This window comes from Citrus clementina, unplaced genomic scaffold (assembly GCF_000493195.1).
Source record: "Citrus clementina cultivar Clemenules unplaced genomic scaffold, Citrus_clementina_v1.0 scaffold_9, whole genome shotgun sequence".
NCBI lineage: Eukaryota > Viridiplantae > Streptophyta > Magnoliopsida > Sapindales > Rutaceae > Citrus > Citrus x clementina.
This window is the reverse complement of record NW_006261964.1, coordinates 24,764,666-24,780,753: the sequence shown is the minus strand read 5'-3', so window position 1 is coordinate 24,780,753 and position 16,088 is coordinate 24,764,666. Positions and strand designations below refer to the sequence as shown.

General features: G+C 43.7%; 4 protein-coding genes across 4 annotated transcripts; 3 read left to right on the top strand and 1 right to left on the bottom strand.

Moving 5' to 3' along the window:
• Positions 1 to 1,450, top strand: LOC112100090. The gene has a single exon (XM_024187916.1). It carries the CDS (start codon positions 194 to 196, stop codon positions 1,448 to 1,450), a length of 1,257 nt encoding a protein of 418 aa, XP_024043684.1. The 5' UTR covers positions 1 to 193.
• A 9,967-nt stretch (positions 1,451 to 11,417) lies between these two features.
• On the top strand, positions 11,418 to 12,691 carry LOC112100089. The gene is made up of 3 exons (XM_024187897.1): positions 11,418 to 11,896; positions 11,995 to 12,052; positions 12,371 to 12,691. Exons 1-3 carry the CDS (start codon positions 11,418 to 11,420, stop codon positions 12,689 to 12,691), a joined length of 858 nt encoding a protein of 285 aa, XP_024043665.1.
• Positions 12,692 to 12,803: 112 nt separating this feature from the next.
• On the top strand, positions 12,804 to 13,538 carry LOC112100086. The gene has a single exon (XM_024187887.1). The coding sequence runs from the start codon at positions 12,804 to 12,806 to the stop codon at positions 13,536 to 13,538; it is 735 nt and encodes a 244-aa protein (XP_024043655.1).
• Positions 13,539 to 14,246: 708 nt separating this feature from the next.
• LOC112100085 lies at positions 14,247 to 15,593 on the bottom strand. Its single transcript, XM_024187875.1, has 2 exons — positions 15,010 to 15,593; positions 14,247 to 14,868 (listed from the first exon to the last, which is right to left on the bottom strand). The coding sequence occupies exons 1-2, from the start codon at positions 15,591 to 15,593 to the stop codon at positions 14,247 to 14,249; spliced, it is 1,206 nt and encodes a 401-aa protein (XP_024043643.1).
• Between the last annotated feature and the right edge of the window lie 495 nt (positions 15,594 to 16,088).

Sequence of the window (16,088 nt, the reverse complement as noted above, 5' to 3'; positions counted from 1 at the left end):
AATCTCTCTTTGTGCAATACAAGTTTCTTTGGCTCAATTGCTCTCTTCTCTTGTTCGAGAATCTCTAGGCTTACTTAGCAATATTCGGCAAAGTTGTCTAAGTGCCGCACGGGTTAGCTGCGCAAAACACTCATCCCGTGACAAGTGGTATCAGAGCTAAGGTTTGCACGCACGCAAATTAGCTCACGAAGCAATGGCCAACCCTTCGAACGTAGCACAAGAGGGTGTTGTTGGTGTGGATGTTCCACCGGAACCAAGCCGTGGCCGAGAGGGAGAACGCGCCCAAGGCAAGACTCGCGGCAAGTCCAAGGCCCTATCCGTGGATGCGTTGGAGCCTCGTGTAGGCACTCTCGAAATAGCATTGTCCGCCGCTCAAGATAGCCTCGTGGGATTGGAGGAAAGAGTGGATGGTCTCGAGGGAGAATACGCCGAGTTCACGGTGGCCACAAAAGCTCTCATCCATGAGCAAGCGAACATTCTCCGAGGTGAGTTTCGTTCTTTCCATGATGAGTTGTTCAAACTTCGTAGTTTTGTTCAGGACGAACTACGTACTGTCCGTGCGGAAGTGGATGAAGTCCGCTCGGATTGGGCATGGCACAAGCGCACACTCTCCACAAGTCCAGCTTCCGCAAACTCGAGTGATGCGCGCCGCATTGACGTGCCAAAGCCTGACACCTACGATGGCACACGCAATGCCACCATCGTGGACAATTTCCTCTTTGGGCTGGATCAATACTTCGATGCCATGGGTGTCCGAGATGAGGCATCGAAAGTGGGCACTGCACCCACCTATCTTAGAGGCGCTGCACAACTATGGTGGCGTCGCAAGCATGGCGAGATGGGCAAGGGCATTTGCGCCATCGACACTTGGGCCGACTTCAAGCAAGAACTCCGAAAGCAATTCGCCCCAAGCAATGCGGAGAAGGAAGCGCGAGTGCGCTTACGTCGCCTCAAGCAATCGGGTAGCATTCGGGACTACATCAACGAGTTCACTACCCTCATGTTGGAGATAAGCGACATGTCCGACAAGGATTCACTCTTCTACTTCCAAGATGGCCTCAAGGATTGGGCCAAGACCGAGCTTGATAGGCGTGGTGTTCAAACACTTGACGACGCCATTGCCGTTGCGGAGTCGCTCACCGAATACTCTACCCAATCCAAGGACAAAAAGGCCAACCAAGGCAAAGGCGGGGGAGAGAGTCGCAAGGACAAGGGCAACAACCGCAAAGATTGGGGGCAGAAAAAGCCGCCTAGCAACAAGAGTTGGCAAGGAAAAACGGAGGGCAAGAAGGAGGCGCCAAAGCCGCGAAGTCCATGCTTCATATGCAATGGTCCTCATTGGGTACGCGACTGTCCGGAGAAGAGGTCGCTTAATGCTCTTGCTGCCCAACTCAAGAGCAACCCCGCAATGTCCACGGAGGAACCCCAACTCAGCATGGGTTCTCTCTAACGCCTCGGCGCAATCAATCGCCAACAGCCCGCACTCGTCAAGAAAGGGCTCATGTACGTAAGCGCAAAGGTAAACGGTCAGTCCGTTCGCGTGCTGCTAGACACGGGAGCAACACACAATTTTGTGTCCGTAGACGAGGCCAAGCGCTTAGGCCTCAAGGCCACCAAGGAAGGAGGCACAATGAAGGCTGTGAACTCACCCGCCAAACCAATTGCGGGAATCGCACAAGGCGTGCACATCACACTTGGTACGTGGAGCGGAAAGCTTGACTTCTCCATCGTGCCCATGGACGACTTCAAGATGGTCCTCGGCATGGAATTCTTCGACCAAGTCCATGCCTTCCCACTGCCCGCTACAAACTCCCTAAGCATCCTCGACGGGAGTAAAGCATGCATGGTACCCACGGAGCGAGGCAAGTCCGAGGAGAAGACACTCTCCGCCATGCAATTCAAAAGGGCTTTCAAGAAGGACCCAAGCTTCTTGGTCTCCATTCGGGAACTAAATGAGGAAGGAAATAGCGGAACGTCACCAAACCAAGTCCCTCCACGAATTCAAGCCGTCCTCGAATATTACAAGGATGTGATGCCTCCAGAACTTCCGAAGAAGCTCCCACCTCCGCGAGAGGTAGATCATGCGATTGAACTGGAACAAGGCGCAAAGCCACCAGCCTTGGCACCCTACCGCATGGCGCCACCTGAATTAGAGGAGTTGCGGAGACAACTCAAAGACTTGCTGGATGCAGGCTACATTCGCCCCTCAAAGGCCCCATTCGGTGCACCGGTCCTCTTCCAAAAGAAAAAGGATGGATCGCTGCGGATGTGCATCGACTATAGAGCGCTCAACAAGATCACTATCAAGAACAAGTATCCGATTCCCTTGATTGCGGACTTGTTCGACCAGCTTGGCAAAGCACGGTACTTCACCAAACTTGACTTGCGCTCCGGGTATTATCAAGTGCGCATCGCCAAGGGAGACGAACTGAAGACAACGTGCACAACAAGGTACGGGTCTTTCGAATTCCTTGTGATGCCTTTTGGCCTTACTAAAGCACCCGCCACATTTTGCACACTCATGAACAAGGTACTCCAACCATTCCTCGACCGCTTCGTGGTCGTGTACTTGGACGACATTGTGGTGTATAGCACCACACTCGAGGATCATGCCCAACACTTGCAACAAGTCCTCCAAGTACTTCGAGACAATGAGCTCTTCCTCAAACTAGAGAAGTGCTCGTTTGCCCAACAAGAGGTGGAGTTCCTTGGCCACAAGATTACGGGCGGGAAGATCATGATGGAAAATGACAAAGTAAAGGCCATCCTCGATTGGGAGCCTCCCTCGAAAGTACCCGAGCTTCGCTCATTCCTTGGGCTGGTGAATTACTACCGCCGCTTCATTAAGGGCTATTCAGCCAAGGCGGCACCCTTGACAGATATGCTCAAGAAAAACAGAACGTGGCATTGGTCTGAAGAGTGCCAGTGTGCATTCGAGGAGTTGAAGAAGGCAATTTCGGAAGAACCAGTCCTCGCTCTTCCGGACCACACCAAGCCCTTCGAAGTTCAAACGGATGCCTCAGATTTCGCCATAGGTGGAGTCCTTATGCAAGAAGGCCACCCAATAGCGTTCGAGAGTCGAAAACTAAATGACACGGAACGCCGCTACACGGTGCAAGAAAAGGAGATGACAGCCATCATCCATTGTCTAAGAGTGTGGCGACATTACTTGCTTGGCTCACACTTCACGATCATGACGGACAACGTGGCGACAAGCTACTTTCAAACTCAAAAGACGTTGAGTCCGAAGCAAGCACGGTGGCAAGATTTCCTTGCGGAATTCGACTATCGGCTAGAGTACAAACCGGGGAAAGCCAATGTTGTTGCGGACGCTCTAAGCCGCAAGGCGGAATTGGCAACACTTAGCATGAGCCAACCGAAGTCCGACCTTGTCTCACGCATCAAGGAAGGCCTCCAACAAGATCCGCTAGCAAAGGATTTGCTGGAGAAGGTGCTCGAAGGAAAGACAAGGCGGTTTTGGCAAGAGGAAGGCATCCTCCTCACCAAGGGAGATCGGCTGTTCGTGCCAAGGTGGGGAAACTTGCGGAAGGAAGTAATCAAGGAGTGCCACGACTCTAAGTGGGCTGGTCACCCAGGAATCGAGCGCACCACCGCACTAGTTCAAGCCTCGTATTTTTGGCCGCACATGAGGGACGACATCGAGGCATATGTGCGAACTTGTCTTGTGTGCCAACAAGACAAGGTGGATCATCAACTTCCAGCGGGACTGTTAGAGCCGCTACCACTAGCAACAAGGCCATGGGAGAGTGTCTCCATGGACTTCATCACATCGCTGCCCAAGTCCGAAGGTTGCGGTAGCATCATGGTCGTTGTCGACCGATACAGCAAGTATGCTACATTCATTGCCGCACCCGTCGATTGCAAAGCGGACGAGGCAGCCCGCCTATTCGTCAAGCACATTGTGAAGCTTTGGGGAGTTCCGAAGAGCATTGTGAGCGACCGAGACCCTCGGTTTACTGGGCGGTTTTGGACGGAGCTCTTTAAGATGTTGGGGACCGATCTCAAGTTCTCGACAAGTTTCCACCCACAAACAGATGGGCAGACCGAGCGCATTAATGGCCTCCTCGAGATGTACCTGAGGCATTATGTGAGCGCTCACCAGCGGGATTGGGCGAAGCTACTCGACATCGCCCAATTTTCTTATAACTTGCAGCGAAGCGAGGCTACAGGCAAGAGTCCGTTCGAGATCATCATGGGATTCCAGCCCATGACCCCCAATGCCATAGCCTCGACTTACGGAGGGAAAAGCCCCGCGGCACACAAGCTCGCCCGCGAATGGCATGAGGAAGCGGACATCACGCGAGCCTATCTCGACAAAGCCGCGAGGAAAATGAAGAAATGGGCTGATACAAGGAGACGGCATGTTGAGTACAAGGAAGGAGATCAAGTCATGATCAAGCTCCTACCCCAACAATTCAAGACTTTGCGGAAAGTTCACAAGGGGTTAGTGAGGCGCTACGAGGGACCCTTCCGAGTTGTTCGACGTGTAGGCAACGTCTCGTATCAACTCCAACTTCCGCCAAGACTCAAGATCCATCCGGTCTTCCATGTGAGCCTTCTCAAGCCATATCATGAAGACATGGGAGAACCAAGTCCCGGAGAATCGAGGCGCGCGCCAACTGCCGTTGTCACCGCGTTCGACAAAGATGTGGACTACATCATTACGGACCGAACGGTTTCGAGGAGGGGTGTGCCAGCACATAGCGAGTACTTGGTGAAGTGGAAAAACCTCCCCGAGAGCGAAGCCACTTGGGAACGGGAAGATGATTTGTGGCAATTCGCTGAGCACATCCAGCACTTCAAGCACGAGAGCGCGACGAGGACGCCGCGAGATTAGGTGGGGGAGGATGTTGCGGACCGCCCAATTCGCTAGCCCAATTGCCCACAATTTCGGGCTAGAGAGCCAACACAAGGCCAAGAGTGCTAGCTTGGCCCAATTCCGGAAGGTTCTAGGCAACTCTAGCACATGTGAACATGTAAATATTCTAGAATACTTTATACAATTCCAGCACATGCAAATAGCTAGGAAATTGTAAAATACTCTAGAGTTTGACCAAGTTTGGCAAAGTTAGGTGAAGTTAGGTGAAGTTAGGCAAAGTTAGGCAAAGCCTCCCCTATAAATATGGGATGGCATTAAGCATTTGTATCCAACAAGCATTGTAATCTCTCTTTGTGCAATACAAGTTTCTTTGGCTCAATTGCTCTCTTCTCTTGTTCGAGAATCTCTAGGCTTACTTAGCAATATTCGGCAAAGTTGTCTAAGTGCCGCACGGGTTAGCTGTGCAAAACACTCATCCCGTGACACCAGGCTCTTTTCAATTATACTATACTACTCACAATCATAGAAGATCATTAAATCATCTTATAACATTAGATTCCCTGAGAATAAGCATTATAGCAAGCCACCAAATCTAGTCTTTGTTAAATTGGCCCTCCTTTCCACTAAAGCTAATGTAACAAAAAAACTAGAGTCATCACAGCTGGATGGTCTGGACGACAGTAAGATTGTGTGCGCTGCTTAATCTTTTTATCACCATCACTTAAGGCAGCTACCTCAACTCTATATATAGCTAACATCTATAGTCAGGAATCAAACAAAAAACAAAAGGTTTCCTCTTTCTTTCACTTGAAGTAAAAGCAAAAGCAAATCATGAGTTTATTAATCGCAGTACCATAAAAGAGTTGAGTATAAAATTCAGCTCAATACTAAATTCTAATCGAAAACACTGACCTCTTTCCTATGCTTGCATCGTATTAGTTTTTCTTTTTCAAGAGAAAAATCTGCTTCTCTTACCCATTTTTCTCTGAAAAAATAAAAGAATTTTGTGCATACATTAGCTTTTGTTCCACATGAATTTAAAATGCGGATATCACTCAAACTTTAGGAAAAAAGGAAAAAAAAAAGATGAAAAATAGTTTATTAAAGTTTGGTCTTTTAGCAATATTTCAAAACACCCACATACGAAAATCAATAATTATGTATACATAATGTACCTGCATTTTAAAATACAAATTTGAAATTATAAAATAAAATTGTACCTTGTGAGTGCATCACGACCACCAACTTCACTAATCCGTTAAACAACCCAATAAAAAGTGAAAATTAAAATAGTAATTTATAAATAAATAAAAAATAATAATGAAAATCAATAGCCTTGTTCAATTTGTAGAAATGTATGTGTTGTGAAAATTTTAATATACTCGCAAGCGCACGAATCTAGAGATAGAAAAGTGGTAACGAGGTCGATCCCACAGGGATTGTTATAAATTGAAAAGTCTAATTTAAATCTAAAATTAATATTAATTCTAACCTAGTTGAGCAAATTGAGTTTTAAGAGAAATTAAACTAATTAAACTAAGAAAACAATTAAAGTAAATGAGAATTTAATGAGATAAAAATTACCAAGGTTTCGGAATCCACCACTATTCAATTAGTAATTATCTAAATATTAATTAATCCCCAATTTTAGAGTGACAACTCGAAATCAATCTATGTCATCTCATGGATATAACAATTAAGCCCAAGTAATTAAATCTAATGTAGGTTCTTTTTCTACTTAATAATACGATATCTAAGTATCCCATGTAAACATATTGAATAACAAAGAGTCAAAGTTTACTAAGCACTCTATGTAAACAATTTAATGAAAGACATAGAGTCAAAGATAATCATGTATAAACTTTATAGATCCAAGCATAGAATTAATCGAATATTAATCCTAACAATCAATAATGCATGACAGAATTGATGAAAAGATTTTATTAACATCCAATTAATCATGTGAAATAAAAACCATAATCATCAAAGAACATATATAGGGAATTAATTAAATAAAAAGATAATTGTTTCATTGAATAGGGTTTCATCCTTAACCTCAGTATAAGAAAATTAGCTAGACATACTTGAATTGTGAGCAACAAAAAAAATAAAATCAGCCATGGAAGCCGAAATATTGCTACTGCCGATTGCTGTCTTCCAGCCTTTTGTTTCTGTCCTCTGGCCGCCTCCTTCTCCAAAAGCCAAAACTCCCTTTTATAATCTTTGAAATGGGCCCCATCTCTTAAATCCTAAAGCCAAAAGGCTTGCCTTTTATTTCCTTTAGCTCTCACACGTGACCACCTTTGGAATTGCTTTAAGATTCCTTTTCCAATTATGAAAGCCAAGTGCGGGTCCCATTTAAATTGCTTTCCAAATATTACAAAGCCATGCACGTGTAACTTAACTAAGCTAAAGCCAATGTTATGCTTAAATTCTTCTTCATGTGCTAGATCAATTAATTTACTAGCTTCGGTTTCCTCGGCTTCACTTCCACATGCATGTATGTCTAATTGCTTCTAAAATCAATTAATTAACGCTTCCAAAATTGAGCTCCCTTATATCCTTTTTTATCCATAATCTTCAATTAATCCCCTATTCAATAAAATAATTTAATTAATTAAAAATAACAAATAAAAATAACTAGTAATTATATAATTAAGGGTAAAATATGTATATAAATTATGCTCATCAGTATGCCGGTTAAATGGTGCGAAGCCAGTGGTCATCATTTTGAGTAAAACTGCAGCCTAGAGTTAAACATTTTGTGTCTGAAATTAGCAGTACTAGATTAGTATTTAAGGGTTATCAAGCAGCAAATAAAATAGACAAGTAAGAAATAAAACAAAAAAATAATATGTGCATGTGTAATTTACTTCATAAACATTTTGTTTATGTTTATTTATGGTTATTTATAATTACCTATTGGTATGCTTTTCTTTAATCCTTTTTAATTTCTTTAAAGAAATTCCATCCTTAACCTCAGCTTGCAAGGGAAATACTAAATTACTAACCCTACGGCATCCAAACTTAAAACTGTAAGGACTAAGGAGAAATCTCTATCAAGTAAAACAAAAATTAAAGAAAAAAATTCCCAATTGATTTTTTTTTTCCCCTTAAGCTATAGTAATCGATAGAACATGCCTTTTTTCCCCCTCTAATTTAACCCCCTATTTTCTTATTTTATATTTTGTTTTAGTATTCTCAAACAATTATTCCGATAATAAAAACTAATCTGCAGATTTTTTCATAGGTCGATGAAGTTTTGGTTATCAAAGTTTGAGGCTTTAAGAAGCCCAAAAAAAAAAAAAAAGAATAAAGAGATAGCAAAAATGTAGAGCAGAGCAACATCGCGTTGTGTTTATTTAAAAAGGAAAAAAAAACTATTTTTATTGGCATAAATATTCTTGTATTTTTGCTTATCCATCAATTCCAATGTTACAGTACATACGATTTGCATAAAATAAAAAGTTTGCATGCAACAAATTATTCAGCGCGCGTAGAGAGGAGATAGCAATTAGCAAATTACTCTACAGACTAGTTAGTTTTTCATTAATTAAGAAAATGGAATTGGAGATAGCAATTAGCAAATTACTCTACAGACTAGTTAGTTTTTCATTAATTAAGAAAATGGAATTGTTGGTGGGATTTGCTGAACACTAAAGCCTAGACATTTATTTGTGTATTCAAAGGCTATTTTGGGAAGACAAGCATAAAAAATTATAAAGGATAGTTATTTGTGTATTCAAAGGCTATTTTGGGAAGACAAGCATAAAAAATTATAAAGGATAGTGAGCAAAAGAAGGAAACGGAACAGAGGGGGAGGAATAAAAGAGGGGAGTGGGGCGTTACCTAGGGAACATGGCTACCTGCTCCTCTATTACGTTTCTTTAGGAGGCAGAAGGATTCGGCCAAGCTAAAAAAAAAAAAGAAATTCATTTTCATATTGGGATTGGGTTTTATTTTTGAGCATTTGAACTTTATTTTTTCTTTTAAATAGAAATTATTGATTTTTATTATGGTAAACCTATAAACTGACTTGAGCGTCGGAAGGTTCATGCCGAAAAAACTTCCGGTGCCTCTTACCGTCTTCTATGATGTTAGGTATTCGTAGGTTAATCGCTAGTGATTGCAGGACATTTTGACAATTGACTAGCCGATTCTCCACCAAATAAATTTAATGGTGGTGCAGTAATATGATATTAAGTCGCTAACCGACTAGATCAGATTTTGACATCAACATGATTGTTTTCTAATTCTCTAATCCGTTTCCCCAAAGGAAAATTAAAAAAAAAATTCAATAAACCTATGGTTTCCTAATTCTAATCGGAAAAGTATTTATCATGATATAATTGGGATAAATGTTGTTTCACCCTATACAGATCGAGTTAATTACCTAATAATTAATTCTAATTAGTCCATATATTGTTTAAAATTATTTAGAACACCCTTATTATTTTAAAAAAAACGTATTTCTTTGAAATTTCACAAAGAAATAAACTTTCTAGAATGGATATGAAGCAATCAAACAATATTCAATTAATAATCAAGTAAATCACAAAATCATTTAAACACTCCCAATAAATCAATACATGCATTAATTCCCAACAACTTCGAGTCGACATAAGCACTTCCAGTATATCTTTATGTGTGCGTGTGTGCGTCAACAACATCAACCAACTTCCTCCAATTGTAATTTATAAAAAGATGACTATAATTAATAAAGATAAATAACAAAAATATAAATTAAATAAGCAATCACAAGACATATAATTTAATGAGGAAATCTTTGATCTTTATAGGTCTTGTTTAGAATTGAGGTTGGGTAACTATAACTTAAAAGTTACAGCACTAAACTATTTGAAAAATAATAACCGCTATATAACTTATAAACTAAGTTGATTTGATTTTACACTTATATGATAAAAAAAAATCTATATATCTTCATTAATTTTATCAAATTATTATTTAACAATTACATTTAGTACATTTTATTTCATAGTTGTAACTTTTTTCCAACAATAATTGTACCTTAAAAGATATAACACCTCGGTACGAAATAAGATCATAATTTTAAGGAAAAAAATTCCGACATGTGATTATATCCACGTGCAGATGAAACAATCACTATGATTGATTCAAGAACACCTACAAAGCATCGCACTTGTAAACACTTTCCATCTAAATTATATTGCATCAACCCTCACAATCCTCACAATTTTTTTCCGTGTGAATCAAACGTTGAATTCTCTTCATGTGATAAAAATAAGAGTAATTGAATAATGGGCGTGTTGATGCTGAAATCTGCTCGCCCTTTGACCGACCAGATTCTTTCACCAACGTTTGTGTTATCAACTGTTGCTCGAACCACTGGGGTTGGAATCACCCTCCTTTCTCTTACTAGACCTGCGTCCACCAAAAACAGATCAGAGACGCCGGTGGTTTTGCCGGCGTAAACCCTTCGATGCCTAAGTTAGCACAAGGTGTTTACGGGAAAACAATACAATTTGGATTCAAGAAGTTTGTTCGAAATTGGTAAGAAAATGGCCTGGTTGCAATTTGGCAGCGTTTTCCCTCTCTCAGTTTTTCTGTCCCTGTCTTCATCCATTTCTTCCTCTTTTATAGCCATTGTCCCACGTTTTCGTTTACCTTTCATCCCTCCTTTTTCGGGTAGTGGCGGCCCCTCTTGGGACTCTAACTACTACATTAGGGGCAAACGTGAGGCCCCGCGTCTGCCGTAACGGTTTTGGGAAAAGCGCAACTACCATGATTCTGTGGGATCGTGTTCCCGCTTTTTTGGGGGATGGGTGTTGGCTCGGCATATAACCCTGGTCGGTGTATTTCTCCGGTTGGCACGATCTCTGGTCGGCTCGTGTTTGTCCCGCGTTCTGCTCGTACCACTTGGCTGAGGTGATCCATGCCGGTGCTGAAATGGTAGCATGGCTAACCTGGTGCTTTTATTTACTTAACACCAGTCCCCCAGTTTCTGGTCTTGCAAGTGAAATGAGTTAAGAGTAGAAACTGATAGTCAAATCTTACCAACCCGGGGAGCGTCTCATCTGGTCTTTTGTTTACCAGGACGGACCTGAGGTACCATTTTCCTTCTAGGGAGATTCCGACCTGAGCATGGGCCTAAATGAGCCTGTCCATTGCATATCTAGGCTTTCAGCTAACCTGGCCTCTTGTAACGGTTGGTGACGTGGCATCTCCAGACCCTTCGTATTTGAAATTTGAAACGACGGGCCATCTGTCCTCGATATACAGTAAGTGAGCTGGCGTCTCCATCACTTAAATGCTTTCATTTCCCCCTTTTCGTTTTAAATCCCTAGACTTAAATCATCATCGTTTTGTTATTCGTTTCTCCGTGGCTAACCAACCCCCTCTTTGAACTTTGCTCGTACTTCTCGTGTCTGAAGCATCCTCTTGCTGGGTTTTTTCTCTGTCACGGCCGCGCTATCAGTGCCAGTTCAATCCAGGTATTGCTTTTAATTTCTTCTTTGGTTGTTGTTGATTGGGTTCTGTGTTGCCCCTTTCGTATCCGTATACGCGAGCTTTCCTTGTTTTCTTTTAGGATTCCGATATGTCGAATCGGAAAATGAAGTTGATTGTTGATGAGAGTGACGAAGAAACAGGGGATTCAGACCTTAACTTGTCCATACCCACTGATTTCTTACGACCCTCCAGTAGTGTAGGTCCCTCCCATGGTGGGGATACCCTTGAGTACCCGCGTCCCTTGGCTGTTTCTCCCTCCCCCAAACTAGAGCTTGTAGGGAATAGAGGTGGACCTGGGTCGAGCTCTGGTGAGAATCGCAGCTTCGGTGGGGTTGGGATCCCTGAAAGAGGTGGTGATGGTGAGGGGAACAGTTCCAGACCGAGCGGACCCCCTCAGAGAAGGAACCTTAGTCATAGGATAGAGGCGGATTCTTATCCTATTGATTACATAGCTTGTGCCACCACCCAGACTGATCTGTTCAAACTTAGGAACCTTTACAATATTCCCGAGGAGATTCCTCTAGTAATTCTTGGGAAAGGTGATGTTCCTAGTCGGCCTCCGCGGGGGTATGTGACGATGCACCTGGAGAGTTTCAAATTAGGAGCTCGGCTGTCCCTTCAACGTTATTTTGCTAAGATACTGGGTGGTATGCACCTGGCCCCAGGTCAGCTACATCCCAATGGGTGGAGGGTTCTCTCAGCTATGTATGTGTTGTGGGAGAGGTGAGGATCAGAGGAGCCCTCTCTTGTTGAAGTGAAGCATCTATACCAGCTGAGGAGTAGCCCGAAGGAAGCAGGCTGGTACTATTTCATGTCGTGCTCTGCGAAGAGGAAACCAATCACCGGTTTCCCCTCCTCGTGCAAAAATTGGAAGAATAAATTCTTCTTTGCTGGGGGAAGTTGGTGTCCAGCAGCTCACTCGTTGGGTGGTGATATTTACCTTCTAACACATTTTGTCACCCGAGGTCATTCATTTTTTACCTATATTCTTAATTAAATTGCCACTTATTGGGTTCTTTAACCTTTTTTGCTATTCCAAAGTCGTGGGGTTTGATTGGGGGACTTGAAGATCGACCTTTGCTTCAGGTGAAAACGGCTCTATTGAACGCGTCTACCTGCCAAGACCTCCTGTCATCAACCAATCTGGTCGGCTCGGGTTTAGTAGACATAGCTGTCGGGATGGATAGCAAGATTCTCAGTGCAATGACCAGAAAGCGTGGTCGGACTTCGAGCAGCTCCAGCAATCCTCCTCCTCCTCCTCCTCCAAAGAAGTCCAGCGTCGGCCCTTCCAAGGCTCCAGGTCCTGCTCTGCCCCCTCCTCCCCCTCGGAAGAGCGGTGGGGAGAAAGTTGCTGAAAAATAGTTCTGAGGTCAGCACTCGCTCTGGGGATCGAACTTCCCCTCTTCCGGCTCGTGATCAGGGTGATTACTTGACCTCGTATCAGAGGGATTATGGGAAGTCAGTGGGACCGAAAATGGTCCAAGACATTGAGAGCATGAATCTCAATGAATTGGCTTGTTCTGTCCAGAGGGTCTCCTTCAAACTGGCTACTATAGTTTCCTGCTACAAGAACAGGGTCACGCGCCATGAAAGGAAACTCCAAGCTGAAAATCAGGACTTGAAGAAGAGAGTCGAGTCTGCTGATCGGTCGAAGGAGAAGCTGGCCGAGCTGAAAAAGCAGGTTACGGTGCTGGAGGAAAAAGTTGCGATTGCTGAGTCCACTTCATCCAAGCTTGAGGGCGAGTTGGGTGACCTGAAGTCTAATCTTCAGGCTACCCAGAGTGAAAGAGATACTCTGAGGACCGCCCTTGAGGGAGAGATCATGTCCCTGGAGGAACAGCTGGCCGAAGCGAAGGGCAAATCCGCTGACGTGGATGATCGGCTGGATGCCGAGTACGACTCTGGGGTTGCTTTCAGCTATAAGTGCATTATGTCCGTGCTTAAGGAAGAATATCCCGAACTGGACATGAGCAAGCTGGAGGCTGGAGTGGAGAGGTACATGGCTGAGGTTGGCCAGGGAGATAAGGAGCAGGGTGAGCAGGATCAGGTGGAGGCTCCTTTGGATGGGGTGCAGGAGGGGGAAGCTGGGGGACATGCTTTTGAAGTGGGACAAGGGTCCATGCCGCCTCCTCCCAGTATTGCTGATTTTCCACCTCTTGAGATAACTGATCCTTCACCTGCTGAAGCCGTTGACCCTCCTAATCCTTAAATCTATTTTTGTATAGACTTTAAATTTTCATTAGTTTTGTAAACAATTGAACATTTATAAAATTTCTAGATGCTTTCCATTGGCTCTCTTGTCTGGTGTTTGCTCATGGATTGTTTTTTGCAAATTAACTTGACAATTTATCTAATTTTACCTGCTGGTTCTTTAGTGGACTGAGCAGGAATAGGCATTTACTTGCCTGATCACCATTTTCGTAAAATTATCTACTGGTTTATTGATGACAGAGTAGGAACAGGAATTTGCTTGCCTTAGAGAAATTTTTGTAGAGTTTGTTGTTGGCCTTTCCTTGGCCGAGTAAAAGCAGGCATTTACTTGTCTTAGTAGAATTTTCATAAAGTTAGCTGCTGGTCTTTTGTTTTCCGAGCAGAAGCAGGCACTTACTTGTCTTAGTAAAATTTTCAAGAAATTAGCTGCTGGTCTTTCGCTGACCGAGCAGAAGCAGGCACTTACTTGCCTTAATAAAATTTTCGAGAAATTAGCTGCTGGTCTTTCGCTGACCGAGCAGAAGCAGGCACTTACTTACCTTAATAAAATTTTTATTGGGCTTGCTAGCAGGGGATTTCATGCTGAATTCATCTTTATTGAAACTTGAATGTATTACAAAAACACATAATATATGCATGTGCATTAGGCCATCATGCATCCAACAGAAATAACTTGTCAGAGTGAGGATTTAGTAGAGCATTTTGCTTACTGGAAATACTTCTTCAAGTGCTCGGCGTTCCACGATCTCTTCACGTCTCGTCCATCTTGGTACGCTAATTTATAAGCTCCTGATCCAGTGGCTCGTATCACCCGGTACGGGCCTTCCCACTTTGGGCCAAGAGTGCCATGGTTAGGATTCCTGGTGTTCTGGTTCACATTCCTAAGTACCCAATCTCCTGCTCGGAACTGCCTCACGTGTACGTTTTTGTTGTAATAACGCATGACCCTTTGTTGACACTGGGCCACTTTCTGCGATGCCCTTTCCATTTTCTCCTCCAACAGGTCCAGACTTAAGCAGATCTGCTCGTCGTTTTGCTCCTCAGTGAAATATTCTGTCCGATGTGTCCCCATTCCAACTTCTGCTGGGACTACCGCCTCATTACCAAAAGCTAAAGCGAACGGGGTTTCCCCTGTGGTGGTCTTGTGAGTTGTCCTGTAGGCCCATAATACTCCTGGTAGTTCGTCAACCCAAGCTCCCTTCTTCTCTCCCAATCTAGTCTTCAGGAGCTTCTTTATCACCTTGTTGGCTACTTCCACTTGTTCGTTTGCCTGGGGGTGTGCGGGGGTGCAGAACTTCAGGTCCACCCCCAAATTTCGGTAAAATTCCCTGAAGTTGTTATTGTCAAATTACCTCTCATTGTCTGTAATGATGGCGTAGGGGATCCCGTATCTGCAGATGATATTTTTCCAAATAAAATCCGTTGTCTTTCTCTCCGTGATTTGGCTGAGGACTCCCACTTCTACCCACTTGGTGAAGTAGTCTATTGCTACAATTGCATGTGTCGCCGCTTCTCGGCCCTTAGGTAACGGACCAATCAAGTCGATTCCCCATTGAGCGAAGGGCGACGGGGATGTCATAGTGGTAAGCTTTTCTGGGGGTTGCGCAGGAACCTCGGAGAAGCTTTGGCATGTTTTATAATTCTTTGCCATCCTTTTCGTATTCTGGTGCATGGTTGGCCAGAAGTATCCTTGCCGGAGTGCCTTGAAGGCTAAAGTTCTTGCTCCCGAGTGATTGCCGCATATTCCTTCATGAATCTCCCTCAGCACATAATCCGCCTCCTCGTCATGCAAACATCTTAAAAAAGGTAAGGTGAACCCTCGACGGTACAGTACTCCATCTAGTAGCGTATACCTCGCTGCTCGGCATTTTAATTTTCTTGCTTGCCTTTTGTCCTCTGGTAAAACTCTATCGCGGACATATGCGCGAATCGGGTCCATCCAGGATTCTCCAGTACTTACTCTCATCACCTCTGCTTCCTCATCTATACTTGGTGAGGTCCTTACCTCTAGTGGAACCGACTTAGGTAATTTTGGATCTACAATTGCAGCCATCATAGCCAACATATCTGCTCGGTAATTTTCATTCCGGGATATCTGTTTTACCTACACCTCTTGGAAAAGCCCAACCATCTGTTTCGCCTTCTTCAAATAAAGACCCATCTTCTCTCCCCTTGCTTGGAACTGATTATTGAGTTGATTACACACCAATTGGGAATCTTCTCGAATTTCTACCCTCTCTGCTCTTAAAGCGTGTGCAAGTCCGAGTCCGGTGATAAAGGCCTCATATTCAGCTTGGTTGTTTGTGAGCTGAAATTCAAACTTCACTGCATACGTATTTCGGTTCCTTCTAGGCTCCGTATTACAACTCCTGCTCCGGATCCTTGCTCACTACATGATCCGTCAACCATTACCAACCACACCCCCTCTGGTTTTTCCTGCTCTATTGGTTGCTCCTCCCGAATTTCTTCCCCTGGGTCAACTCGGTCAACCATAAATTCTGCCAGAGCTTGGGCTTTGATTGCTCCTCGGGGCCTATAGGAGAGGTCA

Excerpts from the sequence above, each read along its gene's own strand:
- LOC112100090 (XM_024187916.1), top strand. The coding sequence starts at position 194 with ATGGCCAACCCTTCGAACGTAGCACAAGAGGGTGTTGTTGGTGTGGAT.
- LOC112100089 (XM_024187897.1), top strand. The coding sequence starts at position 11,418 with ATGTCGAATCGGAAAATGAAGTTGATTGTTGATGAGAGTGACGAAGAA. Across the intron at positions 11,897-11,994 it reads CCTAGTCGGCCTCCGCGGGG|GTCAGCTACATCCCAATGGG; the intron begins GTATGTGACGAT and ends ACCTGGCCCCAG. Across the intron at positions 12,053-12,370 it reads ATGTATGTGTTGTGGGAGAG|TCGTGGGGTTTGATTGGGGG; the intron begins GTGAGGATCAGA and ends GCTATTCCAAAG.
- LOC112100086 (XM_024187887.1), top strand. The coding sequence starts at position 12,804 with ATGGTCCAAGACATTGAGAGCATGAATCTCAATGAATTGGCTTGTTCT.
- LOC112100085 (XM_024187875.1), bottom strand. The coding sequence starts at position 15,593 with ATGGCTGCAATTGTAGATCCAAAATTACCTAAGTCGGTTCCACTAGAG. Across the intron at positions 14,869-15,009 it reads GCAATAGACTACTTCACCAA|GGAATTTTACCGAAATTTGG; the intron begins GTGGGTAGAAGT and ends TAACAACTTCAG.